General features: G+C 57.2%; 7 protein-coding genes across 7 annotated transcripts; 5 read left to right on the top strand and 2 right to left on the bottom strand.

The window, feature by feature from the left end:
• Nucleotides 1-25: 25 nt before the first annotated feature.
• On the bottom strand, nt 26-3,229 carry CDEST_08963 (Putative RNA recognition motif domain, Zinc finger, RING-type, Zinc finger, RING/FYVE/PHD-type). Its single transcript, XM_062925122.1, has 4 exons — nt 3,096-3,229; nt 2,934-3,000; nt 2,750-2,862; nt 26-2,697 (listed from the first exon to the last, which is right to left on the bottom strand). Exons 1-4 carry the CDS (start codon nt 3,137-3,139, stop codon nt 570-572), a joined length of 2,352 nt encoding a protein of 783 aa, XP_062781173.1. The 5' UTR covers nt 3,140-3,229; the 3' UTR covers nt 26-569.
• A 478-nt stretch (nt 3,230-3,707) lies between these two features.
• Nucleotides 3,708-5,013, top strand: CDEST_08962 (Putative NADH:ubiquinone oxidoreductase, 30kDa subunit, NADH dehydrogenase, subunit C). Its single transcript, XM_062925121.1, has 2 exons — nt 3,708-4,125; nt 4,178-5,013. Exons 1-2 carry the CDS (start codon nt 3,774-3,776, stop codon nt 4,684-4,686), a joined length of 861 nt encoding a protein of 286 aa, XP_062781172.1. The 5' UTR covers nt 3,708-3,773; the 3' UTR covers nt 4,687-5,013.
• A 115-nt stretch (nt 5,014-5,128) lies between these two features.
• CDEST_08961 (uncharacterized protein) lies at nt 5,129-5,410 on the top strand (the record flags this gene model as incomplete). The annotated part of the gene is made up of 1 exon (XM_062925120.1): nt 5,129-5,410. One exon carries the CDS (start codon nt 5,129-5,131, stop codon nt 5,408-5,410), a length of 282 nt encoding a protein of 93 aa, XP_062781171.1.
• Nucleotides 5,411-6,099: 689 nt separating this feature from the next.
• Nucleotides 6,100-8,776, top strand: CDEST_08960 (Putative PUA-like superfamily protein). Its single transcript, XM_062925119.1, has one exon. The coding sequence runs from the start codon at nt 6,322-6,324 to the stop codon at nt 8,773-8,775; it is 2,454 nt and encodes an 817-aa protein (XP_062781170.1). The 5' UTR covers nt 6,100-6,321; the 3' UTR covers nt 8,776.
• A 1-nt stretch (nt 8,777) lies between these two features.
• Nucleotides 8,778-11,125, bottom strand: CDEST_08959 (uncharacterized protein). The gene is made up of 2 exons (XM_062925118.1): nt 9,685-11,125; nt 8,778-9,593 (listed from the first exon to the last, which is right to left on the bottom strand). The coding sequence occupies exons 1-2, from the start codon at nt 10,943-10,945 to the stop codon at nt 9,151-9,153; spliced, it is 1,704 nt and encodes a 567-aa protein (XP_062781169.1). The 5' UTR covers nt 10,946-11,125; the 3' UTR covers nt 8,778-9,150.
• Nucleotides 11,126-11,896: 771 nt separating this feature from the next.
• Nucleotides 11,897-14,741, top strand: CDEST_08958 (Putative peptidase S10, serine carboxypeptidase, alpha/Beta hydrolase). Its single transcript, XM_062925117.1, has 2 exons — nt 11,897-12,511; nt 12,571-14,741. The coding sequence occupies exons 1-2, from the start codon at nt 12,053-12,055 to the stop codon at nt 14,146-14,148; spliced, it is 2,037 nt and encodes a 678-aa protein (XP_062781168.1). The 5' UTR covers nt 11,897-12,052; the 3' UTR covers nt 14,149-14,741.
• A 1,971-nt stretch (nt 14,742-16,712) lies between these two features.
• On the top strand, nt 16,713-18,283 carry CDEST_08957 (Putative small ribosomal subunit protein uS13-like, H2TH). Its single transcript, XM_062925116.1, has 4 exons — nt 16,713-16,815; nt 16,871-17,045; nt 17,107-17,156; nt 17,216-18,283. The coding sequence occupies exons 1-4, from the start codon at nt 16,797-16,799 to the stop codon at nt 18,241-18,243; spliced, it is 1,272 nt and encodes a 423-aa protein (XP_062781167.1). The 5' UTR covers nt 16,713-16,796; the 3' UTR covers nt 18,244-18,283.
• The last annotated feature ends 2 nt before the right edge of the window (nt 18,284-18,285 follow it).

The raw sequence follows: 18,285 nt of genomic DNA, 5'->3' as shown, positions 1-18,285 counted from the left end.
TGATGATCTGCGGGGACAACGAGCGATAAGTATGAGCAAGATGCTTTATTGTTCCTTATGCCACCCCCCCATCCTCATAACCGGAGGACGGGTCTGGGAGTTAACGTACATTAAGGCGGTTTGGAAGACGATGATGGCTTGCCTGACTGACGTGACCCATAAACCATGACGTGCGAGTCCAAAAGAAAAAGAGGTATAATGTCGGGACGAGTGTAGGTGTTGGTCCTTGTTTGCCCAGAAGAAACGTGTGAAGCGCGACGCCAAATGCAACCCTTGCCACTCCCCGAGCGGCCCCGATGTTTTCCGCGATGCTCGCTGAATCAATGCATGATGTTGTGCGGTGCGCTCCCGGTCCCTTCGAGGAACGATCGTCCGCCTGTGATATGCCGCGACGCCTCCCCGCCCCCTCCCTTCTCATGATACATGAAGTGTGTGTGTGTGTGTGTGTGTGTGTGTGTGTGTATGTGTGTTTGCGTGCGTGCGTGCGTGCGTGCGTGCGTGGAAAACAAAATCCCGTAAACAACCAACACCAAACACCCCTAATCTACTGCGTTGTCTCTCGAAAAGGGCTACCATCCGGCGCCTGGGAAACGTGTGTTGTACATCATGTTCGGGTTGTACCCACCTTGGCTCTGTCCACCGAACAGTCCCTGTCCGACTCCGGCGTTGCTCTGCGACTGGTGTTGCATTCTCGCTTGCAGGATGCTCGGGTCCGCAAGATCAACTAGGCCACCTCCCCCAGAGGAGGAAGTGTTAGCATGTCTGTGCTTCTTCCCCTTCTTCTTCTGCTTGGGACCGAAGTCTTGGAATGCTCCAGGCTGGTTACCGTAGAGCGACGCCAGGAGGCCCGAAGCAGGAGCTGGGGTGGAGGAGGTAGAGGATGGGTACTGATTAGAGAAAGAAGATAACATGTACTCACGCTTACCAGCATCATGACCCTGTCCATTGGCCCCCCGGCCTCGAATCAGCGTCTGAAGAAGCTCGGCGGAATCCTTGGACGCCGCGCCGAAGCTGCCACCGAACGAGTGGCCCTGTCCAAACATGTTTGGTGGCGTGCCTGTCGACTTGAGACCCGGAGGAGGTCCGGGCATGGAGGATGCATAATACTGGCTGCCGGGCTGCGAGTGGAAGGCGGATGGCATCATGGCCGTCTGCTGCGCCATGATTCTCGGGTTCGCGGAGACCTTGACCGAAGCTGAAGTGCCCGCGCTGTCATTAGCAAAGCTGAACCTCGATCCTTGTCTGTTGTGGCCGCCACCTTGTTGCTGAACCGCCGAAGGCTGCGCAGTTGCGATGCCCGGAGGCAGATGATCGCCGAAGCCGCTCTGGGATCGGACGAAGAGTTGCTGCTGAGGTGTCATCGAGCGGCTGCCGCCGACGGAGCTGGCAGACACGGACGCCTGACTGAACCCTGAGCCGAGTGCGGGGCCAAAGAGGCCTTCGCCGTTGGTGCGCTGAATAGGCGGCTGTGTTCCGGGTCGACGTTGTTCGAATGCGGCTTCGCGAGCGGCGTCTCGGTCTTCGGGCTCGCCCCCAAGGGCCAGGCTGCCTCCCGTCTCCGGTTCGCCTTCTGAAGGTTCTTGTGCATCGCTCGGCTGCTCTTGTTCGACGCCCAGGCGTGACTCTTCCTCCTCGCGCATGGCTCGTCTCTTCTCGCCTCCGCGGGTGTCGAACATGGGGGGGTAAATCGTCTCGAGCTGGTTCGTGTCGGAGGCGTGATAGCTGAAAGGACAACCCTGCATGGCCTTGAGAATTCCCTTGAGGAGGTTATCCGGGAGACTGTTGGATTTTCTGCTGTCAGCTGTGGTGGTGGACTTTGAGGCACTGCTCTCGGTCGCAGGTGCGGGGGATTCCTTTCTCGAAGGCGCCTCATCAATAGCCTCTTCGGGCACTGCCTCGGTGGTTACGGGGAGGGCGGTCGAGATTGCAGGGCTAGAGGCGGCGCCACTGGTGGCGTGGCTTCCTCTGCGACTCCGCTGAGGATTTCTCGCCCAGTTGGCCGACGCTGGCAGAGCCGGGCCATCGCCGCCATTCTCCGACCCGTCCTTGCTCGATGATCGTGCCATGGGTTGCGAAGCCGGAGGCGCCGAGGGCGTAATATTCTGCTGCCGTGACGCAGTTCGTGACGGGCCACCGCCGCTGTTGGACGAGGAGCCAGCGGGGAGCGGCCGCTGCGAGCTGATGCTGTTCATCGAAGACAGGTCCTGTCGAGTGTAGCTGTCCTCTTCGTCGCCCAACTCGTGCAAGAACATGCACTGCCTGTTGGCGCACTGCTCGTGCCGCAGCCAGGCCGAACAGTACTTGGTGGTGCCGAGTTGAGCCCTCAGCACTCGATCGCCGTTTTGAGAGCCGTTGACCGCCTGGATGCACCGTTGAGCATCTTCCTTCTTCTCGAAAGTCACGTAAATTCCGAGCGAGTTTTGGCCGTCCGAGGTCTTCCGATTGCTGATTGAGATCTTTTGAATGTTGCCGTACTGACCGAAAAATTCGGGCTTGCGCAGCGTCTTGAGTAGTTCGTCCTCTCGCACTGTAGGTGTCAGACCGGTCACATAAACCAGGTTCTTCTGGACGACCCGGACGCCAACGAGGTTCTTGCGGCTCTCCTTCTCGACCTCGCGCTTCTGAACCTCTTTTTGCTTCTGGTCTTGAGCTCGCTTTTTCTGGTTCTTCTGGATATTTGCTCGAAACTCGGCAACCCTAAACTTTGTCAGCGTGGCGTTACCGGGGGTTGTCTCCCAAGGTCACGCACTCTTCCGTAGTGACGACCTTCCACTGTATCGTCTTTTCATCGTACGGTCTTCTGCATGCGGGACACAGGCCGTTCATGTTGTTCTTGATGTTGTTGAAGCAGAACTGGCACACCTAAAAAACTGTCAGAAATCGATCGTCGCCGATGGAGGGACTAGGACGATTGGGTCGGAAGGTCGTCGTACCTGGTAGCCGCATGGGCAGGGTCGGAAGTTCCGATCGGACAGGTCGAATTCTTCGATACATAACGGGCTGTGGAGAAATAAGTCAGTTCGCGATGCCCAATACTCTAAGCAGCCCACGCAGGTTGACGATGCGCGCGAAATGAGAGGGGAGGAGAAACACACCAGGTATCTTCCTCCTCGTCGATAAAGGTATCTTGGGGTGCCATGGTGACAGTCTGTGGCGGTTTAAGGATGTGCTTGGGGAGGTTGGTTCGTCGTTTTCTGAGTGGAGGTGGTAAGGAGAGGGAAGTTGTTCAATACGCAAATGAAGCCAAAGCCTTTCTCGGATGGGTCGTCAGTCGGATTGGCACCTTACGTAAGGTGACCAGGTGCCCACAGACGCTGTCACGTGCTGTCCGTAGTTTTGTGACTTGGGACCAATCGAAGGGCTCAGAATAGTGCCAGTCAGCAGCTGCTATACACACCCCTCTCAGCGTGGCTGAGATTTGGAGGCAGAGGAGAGAGTTGCAGGCAGGTGCGATACCAGACAGGAGATTTCGAAGAAAAAAGTAGGAGTAGCCAAGCGATTGTAGTGAAGGAAGAGAAATTCTTCCTCAAAATCCTACAAACGAGTTTTTTTCTAGCCATGTGTTCGTACGCAGCATCACCAGCACTAACAATCAGGTTACCCAGGTAGATTCCCAGGTTTCATGCATAAGAGAAGGCAGGAGAAGGACACCATGGGGTGGACGTAAACCGGCTAGCTTCTTTCCAGTCCCCCAAGCATCGCAGAAGCCCGGCATCATCAATCACCACTTCCACAGAGGCATCAAGCCCCCCAGCACTGCAACAACCGCAACGATGGCGACTAAGCTCTATCGTAGTAGGGCTCTGGCGGGCTTGCGCAACTGCCGCCCCAGCGAAATCCGATGCTTCTCGACTTCCATCCCTCAATTGGCCGGCCTCCCGACCGGGTTTCCCAAGGATGCTGAGAACATGAGGAAGTCTCCTCGCCAGCACATCGGCACCCTCAAGGTCCCTCTTGTCAACCCGGCTGACAAGTACGAGTCCAAGGCCGACAACATGCACAAATATGGGTCTTGGATCATGGGCTGCTTGCCCAAGTACGTCCAGCAGATCTCGGTCTGGAAGGACGAGCTCACCATCTACGTCTCTCCCTCGGGAATCATCCCCGTCTTCTCATTCCTCAAGTGTTCGTGTCAATCGTCCATACCAAGGCCCGGTTCTTATCTAACAACTAGCAGACAACAGCTCGGCCGAGTTCACTCAGGTGAGCGACATCACCGCGGTCGATTACCCGACCAGAGACCAGCGATTCGAGGTCGTCTACAACCTCCTCAGTGTGCGCCACAACTCCCGCATCCGCGTCAAGACCTACGCCGACGAGGCCTCGCCCGTTCCCAGCATCACTCCCCTTTACGACGGAGCCAACTGGTACGAGCGTGAGGTTTATGACCTGTTTGGCGTCTTCTTCACCGACCACCCGGATCTGCGCAGAATCATGACCGACTACGGTTTCGAGGGCCACCCACTGCGAAAGGATTTCCCTCTTACCGGCTACACTGAGCTCAGGTACGACGAGGAGAAGAAGCGCATCGTCACCGAGCCTCTTGAGCTCACCCAGGCGTTCCGCAACTTCGAGGGAGGCACCAGCGCCTGGGAGCAGGTTGGACCTGGCACCGACAGACGCCCCGATACCTTCAAGCTGCCGACGCCGAAGCCCGAGGAGAAGAAGGAGGAGCCGAAGAAATAAATCAGAGGGTTCTGATGTGTACATAACTGACTCTAGAATCTTCTTTGTGTTGTACAACGATGTCGCGTTGTTGAACTGTCTGCCTGAACCATCCAGCGGTTGTGCCGCCGAGCTGTAAAAAGTTGTGGTGGTTATGGCTTTGCAAAGCGTGGCTGCGCAGTATACGTGTGAGAGTTTAGGCGAATCGTGGTCTCACTGATGGATAACGGCTTGCCACCATTCGCCAATCTTAACTATCCAAGGTAGTCCAAAAGCCATTGAAGTTTGGTACAGATCGTGACTGTTGCGGACACTACAATAATGTCTCTCCTGGCCGCAGAATGGTGTCCCGTTCCTGCTTCCCTTGAACCTCTTCTACCATACCAAAATCTAGCAGCGTCTCTATTCCCCTCATCCAGACAAAGAACATACATACTACGGATCAATTTGATATACCAACAAGATGGCTGCTTCCACTAATTATGCTCCTCAAATTCTGCCTACGGAGAAGCTCAGAGACCTGAGATACGATGCCAAGATTCGGTACTGCCACAACCACGTCCTTGATCTCAGCGTGTGTGACGCCAGCCTCGAGGACTTCATCGAGGACTACATCGAGGACTACTACCGCCTTCAGGCCAACTCCACCCGTTCTTCGGTATCGCTCACTTCGGACAGCTCGACAATGAAGCCTGCGTCCAAGCCTAGACGATTCCTCCAACGCATCACCAGAAAGAAGTTCTAAAGGTCTTTTGGATCTCTCCTGAACAGTTACGCACAAACACACGTTCACTGGCTGGGCCAGGCTGGTTTTGGACCAACACGAAAGGTTTGAGCTTCCGGTCGAGCAGATGAATGACGATATGTTGAACGTCATTGGCCAATTGCTCCACCTAACTCTGGCTCGAATGAACAACATACACAAGGTGATGGGCTAGTGTCATGACCAAGGGATCATGATACCAGCCTAATGAAAGGCCCGGCCTCGGAATATTGGTTGTCGCCGGAAGCACAAATGCAGAGCATGGTGTAGGTAGAGGGTGTTGTTGCGTTCGGGCAGCACAGCGTTTGGCATCGTGTCTTACAAGTTTGGATACCCAGAGTTGGATCGGCATACCAATTGACAATCGACAGTTGACAATTCGATTCCACTGTCATCCTACGCTGCTAGGGTTGTGTTGTGCAACGACATGTATGGCATGTTAGGTGAGACCAAACACTTGTGCGCTCATGCGATTTAGCCTGCAAGTTATCATTGTAATTGCCTTGGCCAGTAAATTGCACCTGGAACAAGGGAGGATTTATGCACAGACGTTATGCACAGACGAAATGACATTGCAGAAGCGCGTTTTTAATTCACTTAAGCGAGTGACCCTCAGATGCACTGATCCCCCCCGCCTCGCTTCGTGCATGTGATGTCAGACGTTACCACGTCCTGACACGGCCGCTACGCGTAAATCAATCCTACTTCCTACGCGACGCGCTCTTCTTTGAACCGCACATGGACCAGGTAGTCAGCATGCGCTCGACCACCTGAGCTGGCTCTCCCTCCTCCGCGAAGGCTCAACGTCCCACCCATCGCTCCTATCGACGATTCAGACGCTCTGAACGTGATCACGCAAACCTCCACCAGTGACGATTGCGCCGTCATCCAATATGCCACCACAAACCCGCTCTGGCGGCCGGGCCCGGGCTGCCCCTCCTCCCGACCGAGTCTACAAGTCTACTAAGCCGGCCAAGCAGGCAACGTTCCCGCATCGTCGAACCGAAGTGCGAACGTACAGCGCCCGCAAGCCTACTGCTCGTATCTCCGATCACCAGCAGAGGACTCTGACCCAAATGTTCGAGACCACGCGATCGTCGCCTGTGCGGTTCGACCTATCCGATGATGAGGAAGACCCCATGCCCAGGAAGAAAAGAAGAAAGACTGCCGGGGATGAACCAACACCGAGCTCTTCCTTTCACACGCAGACCCTGACGCAGATGTCAAGGAAATCTTTAGAGAAATCCTCGGGTGACGAGGAAGAGGACGACGTGTGGCAGTTCCAGCCCTCGGACGATGAGATAGAGAAGCATGCGCCGGTACTTCCTTCTGCCAAAGACAAGGAAAACCAAGTGCCTGGCAGGAAGGCCCTAAGCAGAACGCCATCCGTCATTCCACAAACACCGACCAACAAGCGTGTCATTCTCGAGATTCCGTCGTCGCAAGGCAGCCCCCTCACGCCCATGCTGGCTAGGTACAGCCCCGCGCCTAAGAGGTCTCCCTTGAAAAACAAGTCGACCAACACAATGTCACCGCTGCCGAAACTTACTGGATCCGTCAAACGCCCACGAACTCTTACGGTCCAAGACTCTTACGCGACCACGGGAAGCCAAGCCTCAAGCCAGCTCACTTCTCCTTCCAAAATGCCACTGCAGCCTGCCAAGAATGTTCGTTTCATCACGTCGCATCCCACAGCCAGCCTAGTTCCGATGGAGGAAGACGAAGAGGAGGAAACGGAAGGCGAAGAACAGGAAGGACGCGACGTCAGCCCATCACCCCGGCGACCGGCGAGATCACCTCTGCGCGAAATTGCCGACTCTGAGGATGAGCTCGATGACCTTGAAATTCTAGATGAAGAGGCTGAAGGGTACGACGCCGTTGGCGAAGAAACCCAGGTCCAGATGGATCAACTGCTTGCTTCGTCGGAAGAGAAGCAGGCTTCCAAGGAGGCATCCCCTGCAGAAGAGGACGACTCTGATAAGGAGAATGTCACCCCTGCCGCCAGCGACGAAGATGATGAGGAAGCCACGGTGGTTTTGTCAAAGCCGTTCGCGTTTCCCAAACTCGCGCGCCTGGATTCGGGTGCATCAGGGCGCAGGGAGACGGTGGAAGTCATCACGTCTTCCCCTGAGCCTACCCATAACAGCGGCTCGAGCGTTATTGGGGAAGCAAGTGGCGAGACCAATGACGAGTCTGTTTCTCAGACGCCCACGCAAGGCCAGAAAACACCCAAGTCCAAGGGAAAGGCTTCTGTCGAGACACCAAAGACGCCTCATACACAAGGGTTGGAAAGCCAGCGGCTTCCTCAAGATGTCGTAGTCGGCATGGGCCCCCAGGGCGATCGGACAGACATCTTCATCTCCATTCGCCCGGAACACATGGAGAATATTGTGGCCGGCAGGAAAAACTACGAGTTCCGCAACTACAAGATTCCGCATACTGTCTCGCGAATGTGGCTCTACGTCACCCAGCCCGTCGGAGAGCTGAGGTACATGGCTTGCTTCAGCGATGCAAAGACGCCGGGCGAGATCGACGAAGATGGCATCGGCAACGCGGAGTTCAATCAGAAGAAGGGTTCTAAGTTTGCCTATCGCCTGGACAGACTCTACGAGTTGAACGATCCATTATCTCTTCAGTACATGATGGATCGCGATTACCTGCACGGGCCGCCACAGAAGTACAACTATGTACTGCCGGCCGTTGTTGGGCATTTGATGGCCAACCTGAGATGTTCGGTATTTGGAGACGATGAAGATGAAGATGAGGAAGACCGAGCCGAAACCGAAGCCGAGCCCGAACCTGAAACTGGCAGGAGAGGGACGTTGCCGGCTGCCTCGGGACCTTCGCAAGATCGTATAATGTCTCAGGAACTGGCTGAGCAGATCCGAAGCGACATCGAGCGCTCGACGCAACACCACTCGTCGGACGCTGACCTGCTGGTGCCATCCAGCCAAACGCCAACCAGAAGTCGACGCAAGTTCGGCACGGAGCTCCATCTCACCAAGCCCACGTTGCCGCCGACCCCCTTCAGCCGGCCGCCGAATCCCACGCCACGCCGGGCGGTGCGGCCTTCGCAGGCGACGACGGTGAGCCACGCATCGAGCAGCCCCTCGCAGATACGGTTCGAATCGGTGCCGCGGCCCACCCACGCGGACTCGAGCCTGCCCATCTTCGTGGACGACGAGGACGACAGCCCGATCCGCCTGCCGTCCGGCACGTTCCAGCTGGACTCGTCTCAGCTGCTGTCTAAAAGCCAGATGCTGCCCGAGAGCCTGCTGTTGGAGAATCGGGGGGACGACGACGAAGAAGAGATTGTGTTTGATTCGGAGCAGGACGACGACCTGTAATAGGCGTCATGCCGAAGGAGAACTAATGAATGGTATGGGTATTGGGGAGTTCCGGATGGGCCTGCATTCAGAGCGACGGAGTTGGAAACGGCATTTGATTACCCCCTGAAGGATTGGGATACGGGGTATTAAGAATGGATGGATGGATGGATGGATGGGACCACCAAGCTGGTAAGCGGGTTATTCTTTTTATTTTAATTTTTTTAGTTTTTTAAACGGGTAATAGGACCGCGTGCCTATGAGATGGGCGGAATTTACATCTGCTTGTCACTTCTTTGGTTTGTACGGTGATCTTTACACATCCCCGCCACTCAGTCCGTTGGTCAAGCAACAGCAGGAAAGGGGGGATCATCCATCATGCACAACCTCGTCTATCTACCCCAACCTCACCTGCCGCCACATGCCCAGACACTCCTGCAGATCCACGGCCAGGCCCCCCTCGGTCGCGACGCCGGCATCCCGGATCACGGCGACCAGCAGGCTCGCGAGCGCGAAGCTCGTCCGCGCCTCCCGCAGCGCCTCGAGGTCCGACTTGCGCATGCCGCCGTTGTCGGCCCACGCCTTCCACGCGCCCAGCACGGAAGCCAAGTCGTCCGCGAAGGCGCCATCGAGGAGCATGCGGTGAAGCAGGCCGCCGACGACGGCGCGGGAGGTTTCCGTCGCCATTGTGTCGTCGGAGGAAGAGGGTAGGTGGCCGTGCTGCCGGAGCCAGGGGAGGGCGTGCGAGGCCACGAGGGCGGCGTCCCACTTGGGCGACTGGATGGCCTCGTGGGTGCGCAGGTCGCGGCGCTGGGCGTCGAGGCGCATCTTGTCTCGGACTACGGCCCGGTTGGGTCAGGAGATCAGTCTACATACGAGAGCTGTGGATGAAAAAGGTGAAGGGGAGGGGGGAGGTGAGGTGAAGCTCACGGTCATCGAGGCGCTGCTCCGACTCCTTGCGCATACGGTCCCGGACCGCCTGCTCCTTCTCCTTGGGCGCCAGCCTCGACTCGGCGGCGATGGCGTTCCGCTGCTCGCGCATCCTGCGGCCCACGAGGTCGAGGTTGTCCCTCATGTCGTCGTGGCAGGTGGCCCACTCGGGCGTCTGGGAGGCGTCGGCGATACCGAGGAGCTCGAGCACGCCGCAGGGCACGGAGGAGCCGCGCGCAAAGGCCAAAACGTCGTCCGGGATGCGGTAGTTCCACAGGACGGTGGTGCTCGAGGTACCGTAGGCCGTGGCGGCGCTCGCGAACCACACGCCCGCCGTGGGGGCGGAGGGACCCGGCCGGATGCGGACGTGGTCGATGTGCAGGGGCGTGGCGGGGCGGGCGTTGTCGTCGGCCTCGGGGTGGGCGCTGATGAGGCCATGGGAGGAGATTTTGCAGGCGATAGGCGCGCTCGCGGCGGTGCGGACGGCGCGGGATATGCTGGAGAGGGAGGATTTCTGGGACAGCGGGCTCTGCTTGATGTCATCCAGGGCATCGGGGTGGTCTTCCGCTGTGGTCGCGGTGACGGTCTCGGGAGGCGGAGGGAGACGGACCCAGTATGGGGGGAGGGACTCGTGGCTTCTGGTGGTCCAGTGGGAGGACCACATGACGGACAGCGAGAGGTGGCCGTCCGAGTCGTCGAGGGGCGCGATGGTAAGGGCCTTGTGTTGGCCATCCGGGCTCTGCATCAGAGTACAGCCGATGGGAGTCCATAGGCCGGTGCTTCTCAGAAGTCTCCAGCCATGAGCGTCAGGGACGGCACCGAGGTCCAGGAGATAGGAAACCAGCTCCTCGAAGCTCACTTCGACCTGGGGTTGGCGCAGCTGGTCGGCATACTCGACTCTCTGCGTCTTGAGGCCGATGGTGTTCGTCCGCCAATTGAACGTCGTCCAGGTCCCGCCGGGTATGGACGAGGGGTACCTGGCAAGGGACCAATACTCCTCGCGGTGGTCGAAGCGGTCCCAGGGCGTCACAGCGTAGCGCGGGAGGTCGACCTCGATGACGCGGTTCACGACGTCGGAGCGTGTCAGGGCGGTTAGGCGGGCATGGCGGAGCATGCGGCGGATGCGCGAGCGGGCGGCCAGGGTTGCGATGGTATTGTAGAGAATGGGGAGGACACCGAGGACGGCGAGAGGGACGCCGATATAGGTAATGATGTCCGAAGCCGAGGCCGTGGTGTAAGTGCCGGTGCCGGAATCGGCCATTATGTCGGGATGGGTAATCCGGACCGGGGAGGGGCCGTGTCTAGAACGATGCGGGGAGGGGGGAGGATAACTTGGAAAGTGAAAGACAGTGTTACTCGAGTCAAAGCCTGACGAGACTGCAGTAATCTGTCTAATTGGACGAATGTAACTGTTGGGAATGCCGAATGCTATTCTATTGAAGAAGAGCGAAACTCGTTGTTGACTGATCGGGTCTTCGGAACCAACTACCCCTGGCTGGTAACCCTCAGCCGCACCGGTTTCTGGCAACTTTGGGAAGCCGTTGGCGATGGCCGGTGGCCGACCTTACCGCTTTGGTATTAAGCTGATCCGAATACCCATTAGGCCTGCAGTCGAATGGAAACAGGCTAAAACAAATCAAGGGTGTCGAGTCTCCCCACGAGGCCTCCCCACGAGAAGAGTTGAGAGAAAACAATGCTGGTTGGTCCCTTCCTGGTGGAGAGAGGTGAACCTCGCTTTGTGAGGCTCGGCTCATCTTTGAGTAGAGTTTCGTCGTCTGGTCTTCGCCGAGTCTGTTTGTTAGTGAGATGGCATGGGACGAACAGGCCACCGCCGAGGGTAAGGCGATATGTCACGAGAAAACATGGGGGTCAATGGGAGTTGAAATGCATCGAGTCATGCTGCAGAATGCAGTACGATACGATACGATACGATACTGACTGCAGTTCATCATGAATGTCCCCGGAACCCCGGAACCCCAGCCGCTGCGTGCCGTCAGCAAAACTCCCCGCGGGCCGCGCGTGCCTCACAGGCCTGTAAACACGCCCTGTTGAGCGGGACAGCACAGTTGGCAGTGGCCCCGTACGGGCTGTGGGCGCCCGTAGGCACCAACCTGCAGGGGGGTGTCACATCTGCCAAGCCGCTATCTCACGGGAACCGGGAACCTTTTCAAAACCTCGACATTCCTTCTCCCACCCCAGAGCTGCTCGCTTCACTCTCCTCCATTCCACACTCTCGTGCCGTGCGCCATTCCTCCCAGTATTCTTCACCCAACAAGGTTCGAGATACCATCAACACTCACGTACGCGCTGGATCACACCTTGACCATCACTACGATATCACCCCGCCGTCCTCCCTAGACGAGAGAGGATGCGCCGAGGCCACGATGCGGGACATCTCACCATGCGCCTCGTCCATTCCGCCCTCGCTCTCGTCGCCCTGCTACCGACCTTGACCGCCGCCCAGTTCCCCTCCACCTCGGTCAATCTCACCACAATCACCTCGCCTGTAGACGGAAATGTCACCATTCGCTACAAGATCCCCGACGGCGCCTGCAAGACGGCATACGACTCCCAGCAGCAGTACACCGGATGGGTCAGCGTCCCGGGGCCCTTCCCGGCCAACATGTTCTTCTGGTTCATCGGTGCCCGCGAACCCACCAACGCCATGACCATCTGGCTTAACGGCGGCCCCGGTGTCAGCTCGCTGTTTGGCATGTTCACTGAGGTCGGTCCCTGCGAGGTTGTCGAGAAGGGGCTGGATCAGTACGAGACTGTTGCACGGGAATGGGGCTGGGACCGCGCTTCCAACATGCTCTTCATTGACCAGGTACACCCTTTGCTCCCTTGAGGGCGTTCCGTACGTACCCTCGTGCTGACCCTGCACAGCCTAACCAAGTCGGCTTCTCGTACGATATTGCGACCAACGGCTCTATGGACCTTTTCAATGCGAACCAGTCGAGCCCGCCGCAGCCGCTCCCCAGAAGCCAGCCGCCCGCGACCTTCCTCAACGGAACCTTCAGCTCCTTGAACGTCAACAACACAGCAAACACCACTGAGACGGCCGCCATCGCCGTGTGGCATATGCTTCAGGGCTTCTTAGGCGCCTTTCCCCAGTACAACCCTCCTAACAACAGCTCCCTGGGCATCAACCTTTTTGCCGAGAGCTACGGCGGGAAGTATGGCCCCGTCTTCTCTGACGTCTGGGAGAGGCAGAATGAGAAACGCCAAAACAGCTCCTTGTTCGCCAACACCACGCTCGAGGTCCATCTGACGTCTCTGGGCATCGTCAATGGCTGCATCGACGACCAGGTCCAGGCCCCCTACTACCCAGCCATGGCCACCAACAACACGTACGGCTTCAAGGCCATCACCGACGTCCGCGCAACCATGGCGAATGGCACTCTGTACGCTCGGGGCGGCTGTTTCGACTTGATTCAACAGTGTCGCACAGCCGAATCCGTCTACGACGCCAACAACACGGGCGGGGTTGGCACAGTCAACGACTTGTGTTCGCGGGCGTACACGACGTGCAACGATAATGTCGTGGCACCATATGCCGAGTCCGGTCGGAGCTGGTACGACATCGCGCGCCAGAACCCGGACTCGTTCCCGCCGAACACGTACCTCGAGTACGTAAACACGGCCGCCTTCCAGCAGTCCATCGGGTCCACTGTCAACTTTACCATGACAAGCCAGGCCGTCCTCTCGGCCTTCCAGACGACCGGCGACCACATGAGGGGGCCCCTGATCCCGAAGCTGGCCGGCCTCCTCCAGCGCGGCATTCGGGTCGCCCTCATTTACGGCGACCGCGACTACGTCTGCAACTGGCTCGGCGGCGAGGCCGCGTCGGCCGACCTCGCCTGGCAGACTGGCGCTCTCTACGGCCGCAACTTCACGGCCGCCGGCTACGCCCCCATCATCGTCAACGACTCGTACATTGGTGGCGTCGTCCGCCAATTCGGGAACCTGTCCTTCAGCCGTATTTACCAGGCCGGCCACTCGGTGCCCGCCTACCAGCCGGAAACCGCGTTCCAGGTCTTTGCCCGTGTCATCATGGGCACCTCCATCTCGACCGGCGACCGCGTCGACCTGGCCAGCTTTAACACCTCGGGCGACGCCCACGCGACCCATACGGACAAGCTGCCCAGATCGCCCGACCCTACGTGCTGGCTGCGGTACATGCAAGGGTCCTGCAGCGACGACCAGGTCGGCATGCTTCGGCGCGGCGAGGGCGCCGTCATCAACGGCGTGCTGTACAGCGCCTCGAGCGACTGGCCCCTAGCCACGCAGGCCCCGACGTCGACGCAGCCGGCCACCTCATCGTCGTCGACGGTGCTGACAGGGCTCTTCACCGCGACGACGACTCCCAAGAGCGCCGGCACCGTCGCTCGACCGAGAAACTCCTTTGCGACGTTTGCCGCCTTAATGGCTGGTGCCGTTTGTGTTGGCATCGGCAGTTTGTAATAATGATTATACTACTAAAAGATGAACGGGAAGAGCCCGTGTGCATCTTGTGACAGCATCACGCGCATATAGAAAGAGCGAGCAAGGGGCATTCGGTCGGGTACACTGGGTTGGCGTTCTTTGGCATGTTATTGGAAAAAGAAACTACGAAGAGAACGAAAGAGGGGAAAAAAGGAGGGGGAAGCACTGCAGAGATGTGCTGGGCGTGTTGGCTGATTACCTTAATGATACCCCCAAACCTTAATGATAGCCGTAACTGGCAACGGTTCTGCGTCCTTGGATACCACAACATCTCTTTGCACACGCAAGTGTGTGAATGTAGGTCTACCGTGGGAGGGCGGACGAAAGCGCTGCTGGCACTCAGGGCGTAGGTTAAAACCGCAAGCAGCTGCTTCACTCGAGGGTCTCAAACTCCCCCGCCGGAGCCTAATGCGTATAGAGCGTCAGCCAGGGCATGATGGCGAAACGTAATACGCTGAAAGGACACAGAAAACGATCAAAACAAGAGAAGGCTGTTGGCATTGCTTGTTGATTTTAATGCCCGGGAGGGCACCGTGAGGAAGCGTCACATTGGCAACAAGCGGCAAACAAGTTCTCATCGAATCACGGCAGTATGGCAAAGGTTCGGTATGTGCATGCGTACTTATTTGGGTATCTAGACAACGCTGCTGATAGCGACTTACCGTTAATTGCACCGACGGAGGTATACATCTTGATAGAGCCTGACAACTTCAGTTAGCCACTGTTCGCTAAACACACGACTCGAATGAAAACAGTGTATGAAGCGTCATATCAGTACGGGAGCCTTGTCAAAGGCATTATCATCAAAGCATATGGCTATGGAGACCGTCGTGAAAATTTTATGATCATCATGTAGACGCTGGGGAAGTGCAGGGAAGGTAGGTAGGGGGCGGCTGAGACTGAAGAGTAGCTTACCAAGTAGTGCAATAATCAGTGGCTGGACAGGACGATTAAGGTATTTAGCCCAAAAGGATCTGGTGACGAAGTTAGTCCCCTGTGTTTCTTACAATGATCCCAAGAAAAATGTATTTGTGAGGTCGTTTGATTCAGAATGACTGGTAGTCAACGTGTCTCAGCTTCGCCGTTAGGCTCTGACATATGCTTGTCTTTGGTTTATCGTTCATCAGAAAGAACGGAGCCGTGGGTAGGCCGGGGTGGGTGCAAGAAAAAAAAGGTTGCAACGTACCACTTGATCCAGAGGGACCCCCAGAATGCCAGTCGTATCATGTGTGCCTATGATCTGGAAATGGTCAGCGATGTTCATGCTTCATCGTCTTTCAGAAAAATGTGTAAATATGCCAAGTTCAGTCGTTGCATGAATGGTATATAAAGGGTTATCCGCATTGGAAGATCCAAATCAGACTCGTCATCTAATGTACTCATCAGGTAGGCAAGGGGGAGCAAAGAAATGTTGGTTAGACCTACCATAACCGAAGCGAAGGTAATTGGTTCCCTCAGAACTGGATTGACAGCAGAGGCGATGTGTGTAGCAAAGACGAATCCATCTCGACACTGTTGCGAACGAGTCAGTCTCGTGGCAAACAAGATAGATCCCAACAAGTCAAATGTTCGGTTCGAAATCAGTGGGCGAGGTTTTCTAGGCCTGCCACAAAGCGGCTTGTCTGCTCATGGCTGAGCCCCTTATGGGTACTCTCGGAGCCCAGTGCCGTTTCATCATGTAAAGATGAGGGAGTGGAGGGAGTTGGTATGTACCTTGTCGAATGGATGAGATGGCTGATGGTTTCCATGTTAGCGATGATACTTCAACAAGACGAGGCAAGCATAGAAAGAAGTTTTGACGAGAACAATCAGAAACAGCCAGTTTTTTTCAACAGTAAGATTCAGCCGGTAATTCCAACCGTACATTGTACGAAAAATTGATCATCAGGTTCTCGGGGGGGTTGTAATGTAAAAGGGGAGGGCCAGCTACTGCTGTACAAATGGGTGGTGTCTCTACCTTTTAAAAAGCCATCTCAGGGCGGGATCGTAGCCATCAGATCGCGGCGTCAGAAGAAGTCTGTAAAAGCCTAAGTTGTTTGGGTTAGCGACTTGCTCGTGCGAAGCGCGAAGTCCAAAAACGAAAAACGAGGTTGGTCGTGTCCTATCAGACTGACGTGTAAAACAGAGGTTTCATTCCATTGCGGTCAAAGACTCTAGTTTGCGGTGTTTATGTGTCATCACCAAGGAGGGGGAGGAAGGTTGTAGCAAGAAAGTAGACGCGTGCGCGAACTTACCGGATCGTGTGTGGCTACAGAGCCGCTCCCTTCGCTGCGTTGTTTCGCAGTGTTGGTTGGTGAAGAAAGGGATCGTGAGGTTGGAGGAAGCTGCGAGGAAAGATTTTTAAAGGTGCTGGAATTCAGAGCCTCGAAGTGGGGGCGCAGCCTGCTGGGAAAAAATCGGCGCGCGCGGTCGGCCACGACCCACTAAAAGAACCAAGCTCAATGACCTGGTCACGTGCCCTCGCGGTTCCTTTGCGTGCGGATGGCCCAGGGGGCGTGCAGAGCCGCGAGAGCTCGACGCGTCCCCTTCGTCTGCGTCATGGATCCGCCCGTCTCCATTTCGTCGCGTTTACAAACAGACACATTTGGCGGACGGTGGCATAAGTCACCTCAAATTACGTGAACACAATGCCTGAAATTGCTGAAGGTACTTATGAGCATCTGCCCCAACTGCACTCTCAGCTCATCTCATGCCTTTGTAGTCGCCCGGTGCGTGCACTTCCTGCGCCGGCACCTGCTCGGGAAGAAGATCGCCAAGGTCTCTGCCCCCGACGATGCCAACGTCTTCGGCAAGGTCGGTACTAGCGGTCCGGCCTTCGAGAAGGCAGTGAAGGGACGGAAGGTCGTGTCTGTGGGAAGCCAAGGGAAGTACTTTTGGTACGTCTTCCGGCCTCGCATTCCAGTACACGTAGGGGGATCGCCAGCTCACGAATCTCAGGATAACCTTTGACAAACCGCCTCATGCGGTGATGCACTTGGGCATGACAGGTATGAAGCACTCGTCCTCCCTCCGGCACTGCTTTGTCTCAGGGCTGACATCGCGCAAGGGTGGATACACATCAAGGGCGACAAGACTGCCTACACGAACTACTACAAAAAGATGAAAGACGGTGAGGCCGACGCCTGGCCGCCAAAGTACTGGAAGTTCCAGCTCGAGACCGACGACGACCCCCCAGTCGCGGCCGCCTTCACCGACCCGCGTCGCTTCGGCCGCATCCGTCTCGTCAACTGCCCTGGTGCCGACATCCGGAACCACTCGCCGCTCAAAGAAAACGGCCCGGACCCCGTCGTCGATGCCGACGTCTTCACCGAGGCCTACTTCTGCGACAAGATGCGCTCGCGCCACGTGCCCGTCAAGGCGCTGCTGCTGGATCAGTCACACATCAGCGGCATCGGCAACTGGGTCGCCGACGAGGTGCTCTACCAGTCGAGGCTGCACCCGGAGCAGTACTGCGACACCTTCGGCGAGGCCGAGTCGCGGCGGCTATACGAGGCCGTGCGGTACGTGTGCCAGACGGCCGTCGACAAGCTCGGCGACTCGGACGAGTTCCCGGCCGACTGGCTTTTCAACTACCGCTGGGGCAAGGGGAGTAAGGACGCCGCCTCGGCGCTGCCGAACGGAGAAAAGCTCGCCTTCATCACCGTCGGCGGGCGGACGAGCTGCTACGCTCCTGGGAGGCAGAAGAAGACGGGGCAGGTCGTGGCCTCGGCCAAGGAGGAGCCTGTCGGGGACGAGGAGGGGAAGCCCAAGGCCGTTCCCGGGAAGGCCAAGAGGCGGGTGAAAGCACAGGAGAGCGAGGACGAGAAGCCCGCCAAGAAAGCGCGGGGCGCCAAAGGCTCTGCGACGTCAAAGTCCAAGGCAAAGGTTAAGCAAGAGGAGGAGGTGGAGGAGGAGGAAGCTCCCCAGCCTCCTGCGGTCGAGACCGTTCCAGGACGGAAATCGCGGGGCTCCAAAGCCGCAGAGAAACCCAAAGCCCCATCCGGGACGAAGAACACTGCAAAGGATAAGGCGAAGGTGGAGACTCCGGCAGAGGACACGAGTAGTAGACGGAGATCCCTCCGATTGAAGAAATAGACTGTCAGTGCCTCGATCAAGGTTACATGCGATGCCCCTCCC

This window comes from Colletotrichum destructivum, chromosome 5 (genome assembly GCF_034447905.1).
Source record: "Colletotrichum destructivum chromosome 5, complete sequence".
NCBI classification, from domain to species: domain Eukaryota; kingdom Fungi; phylum Ascomycota; class Sordariomycetes; order Glomerellales; family Glomerellaceae; genus Colletotrichum; species Colletotrichum destructivum.
This window is presented reverse-complemented; position numbering and strand designations above follow the sequence as displayed.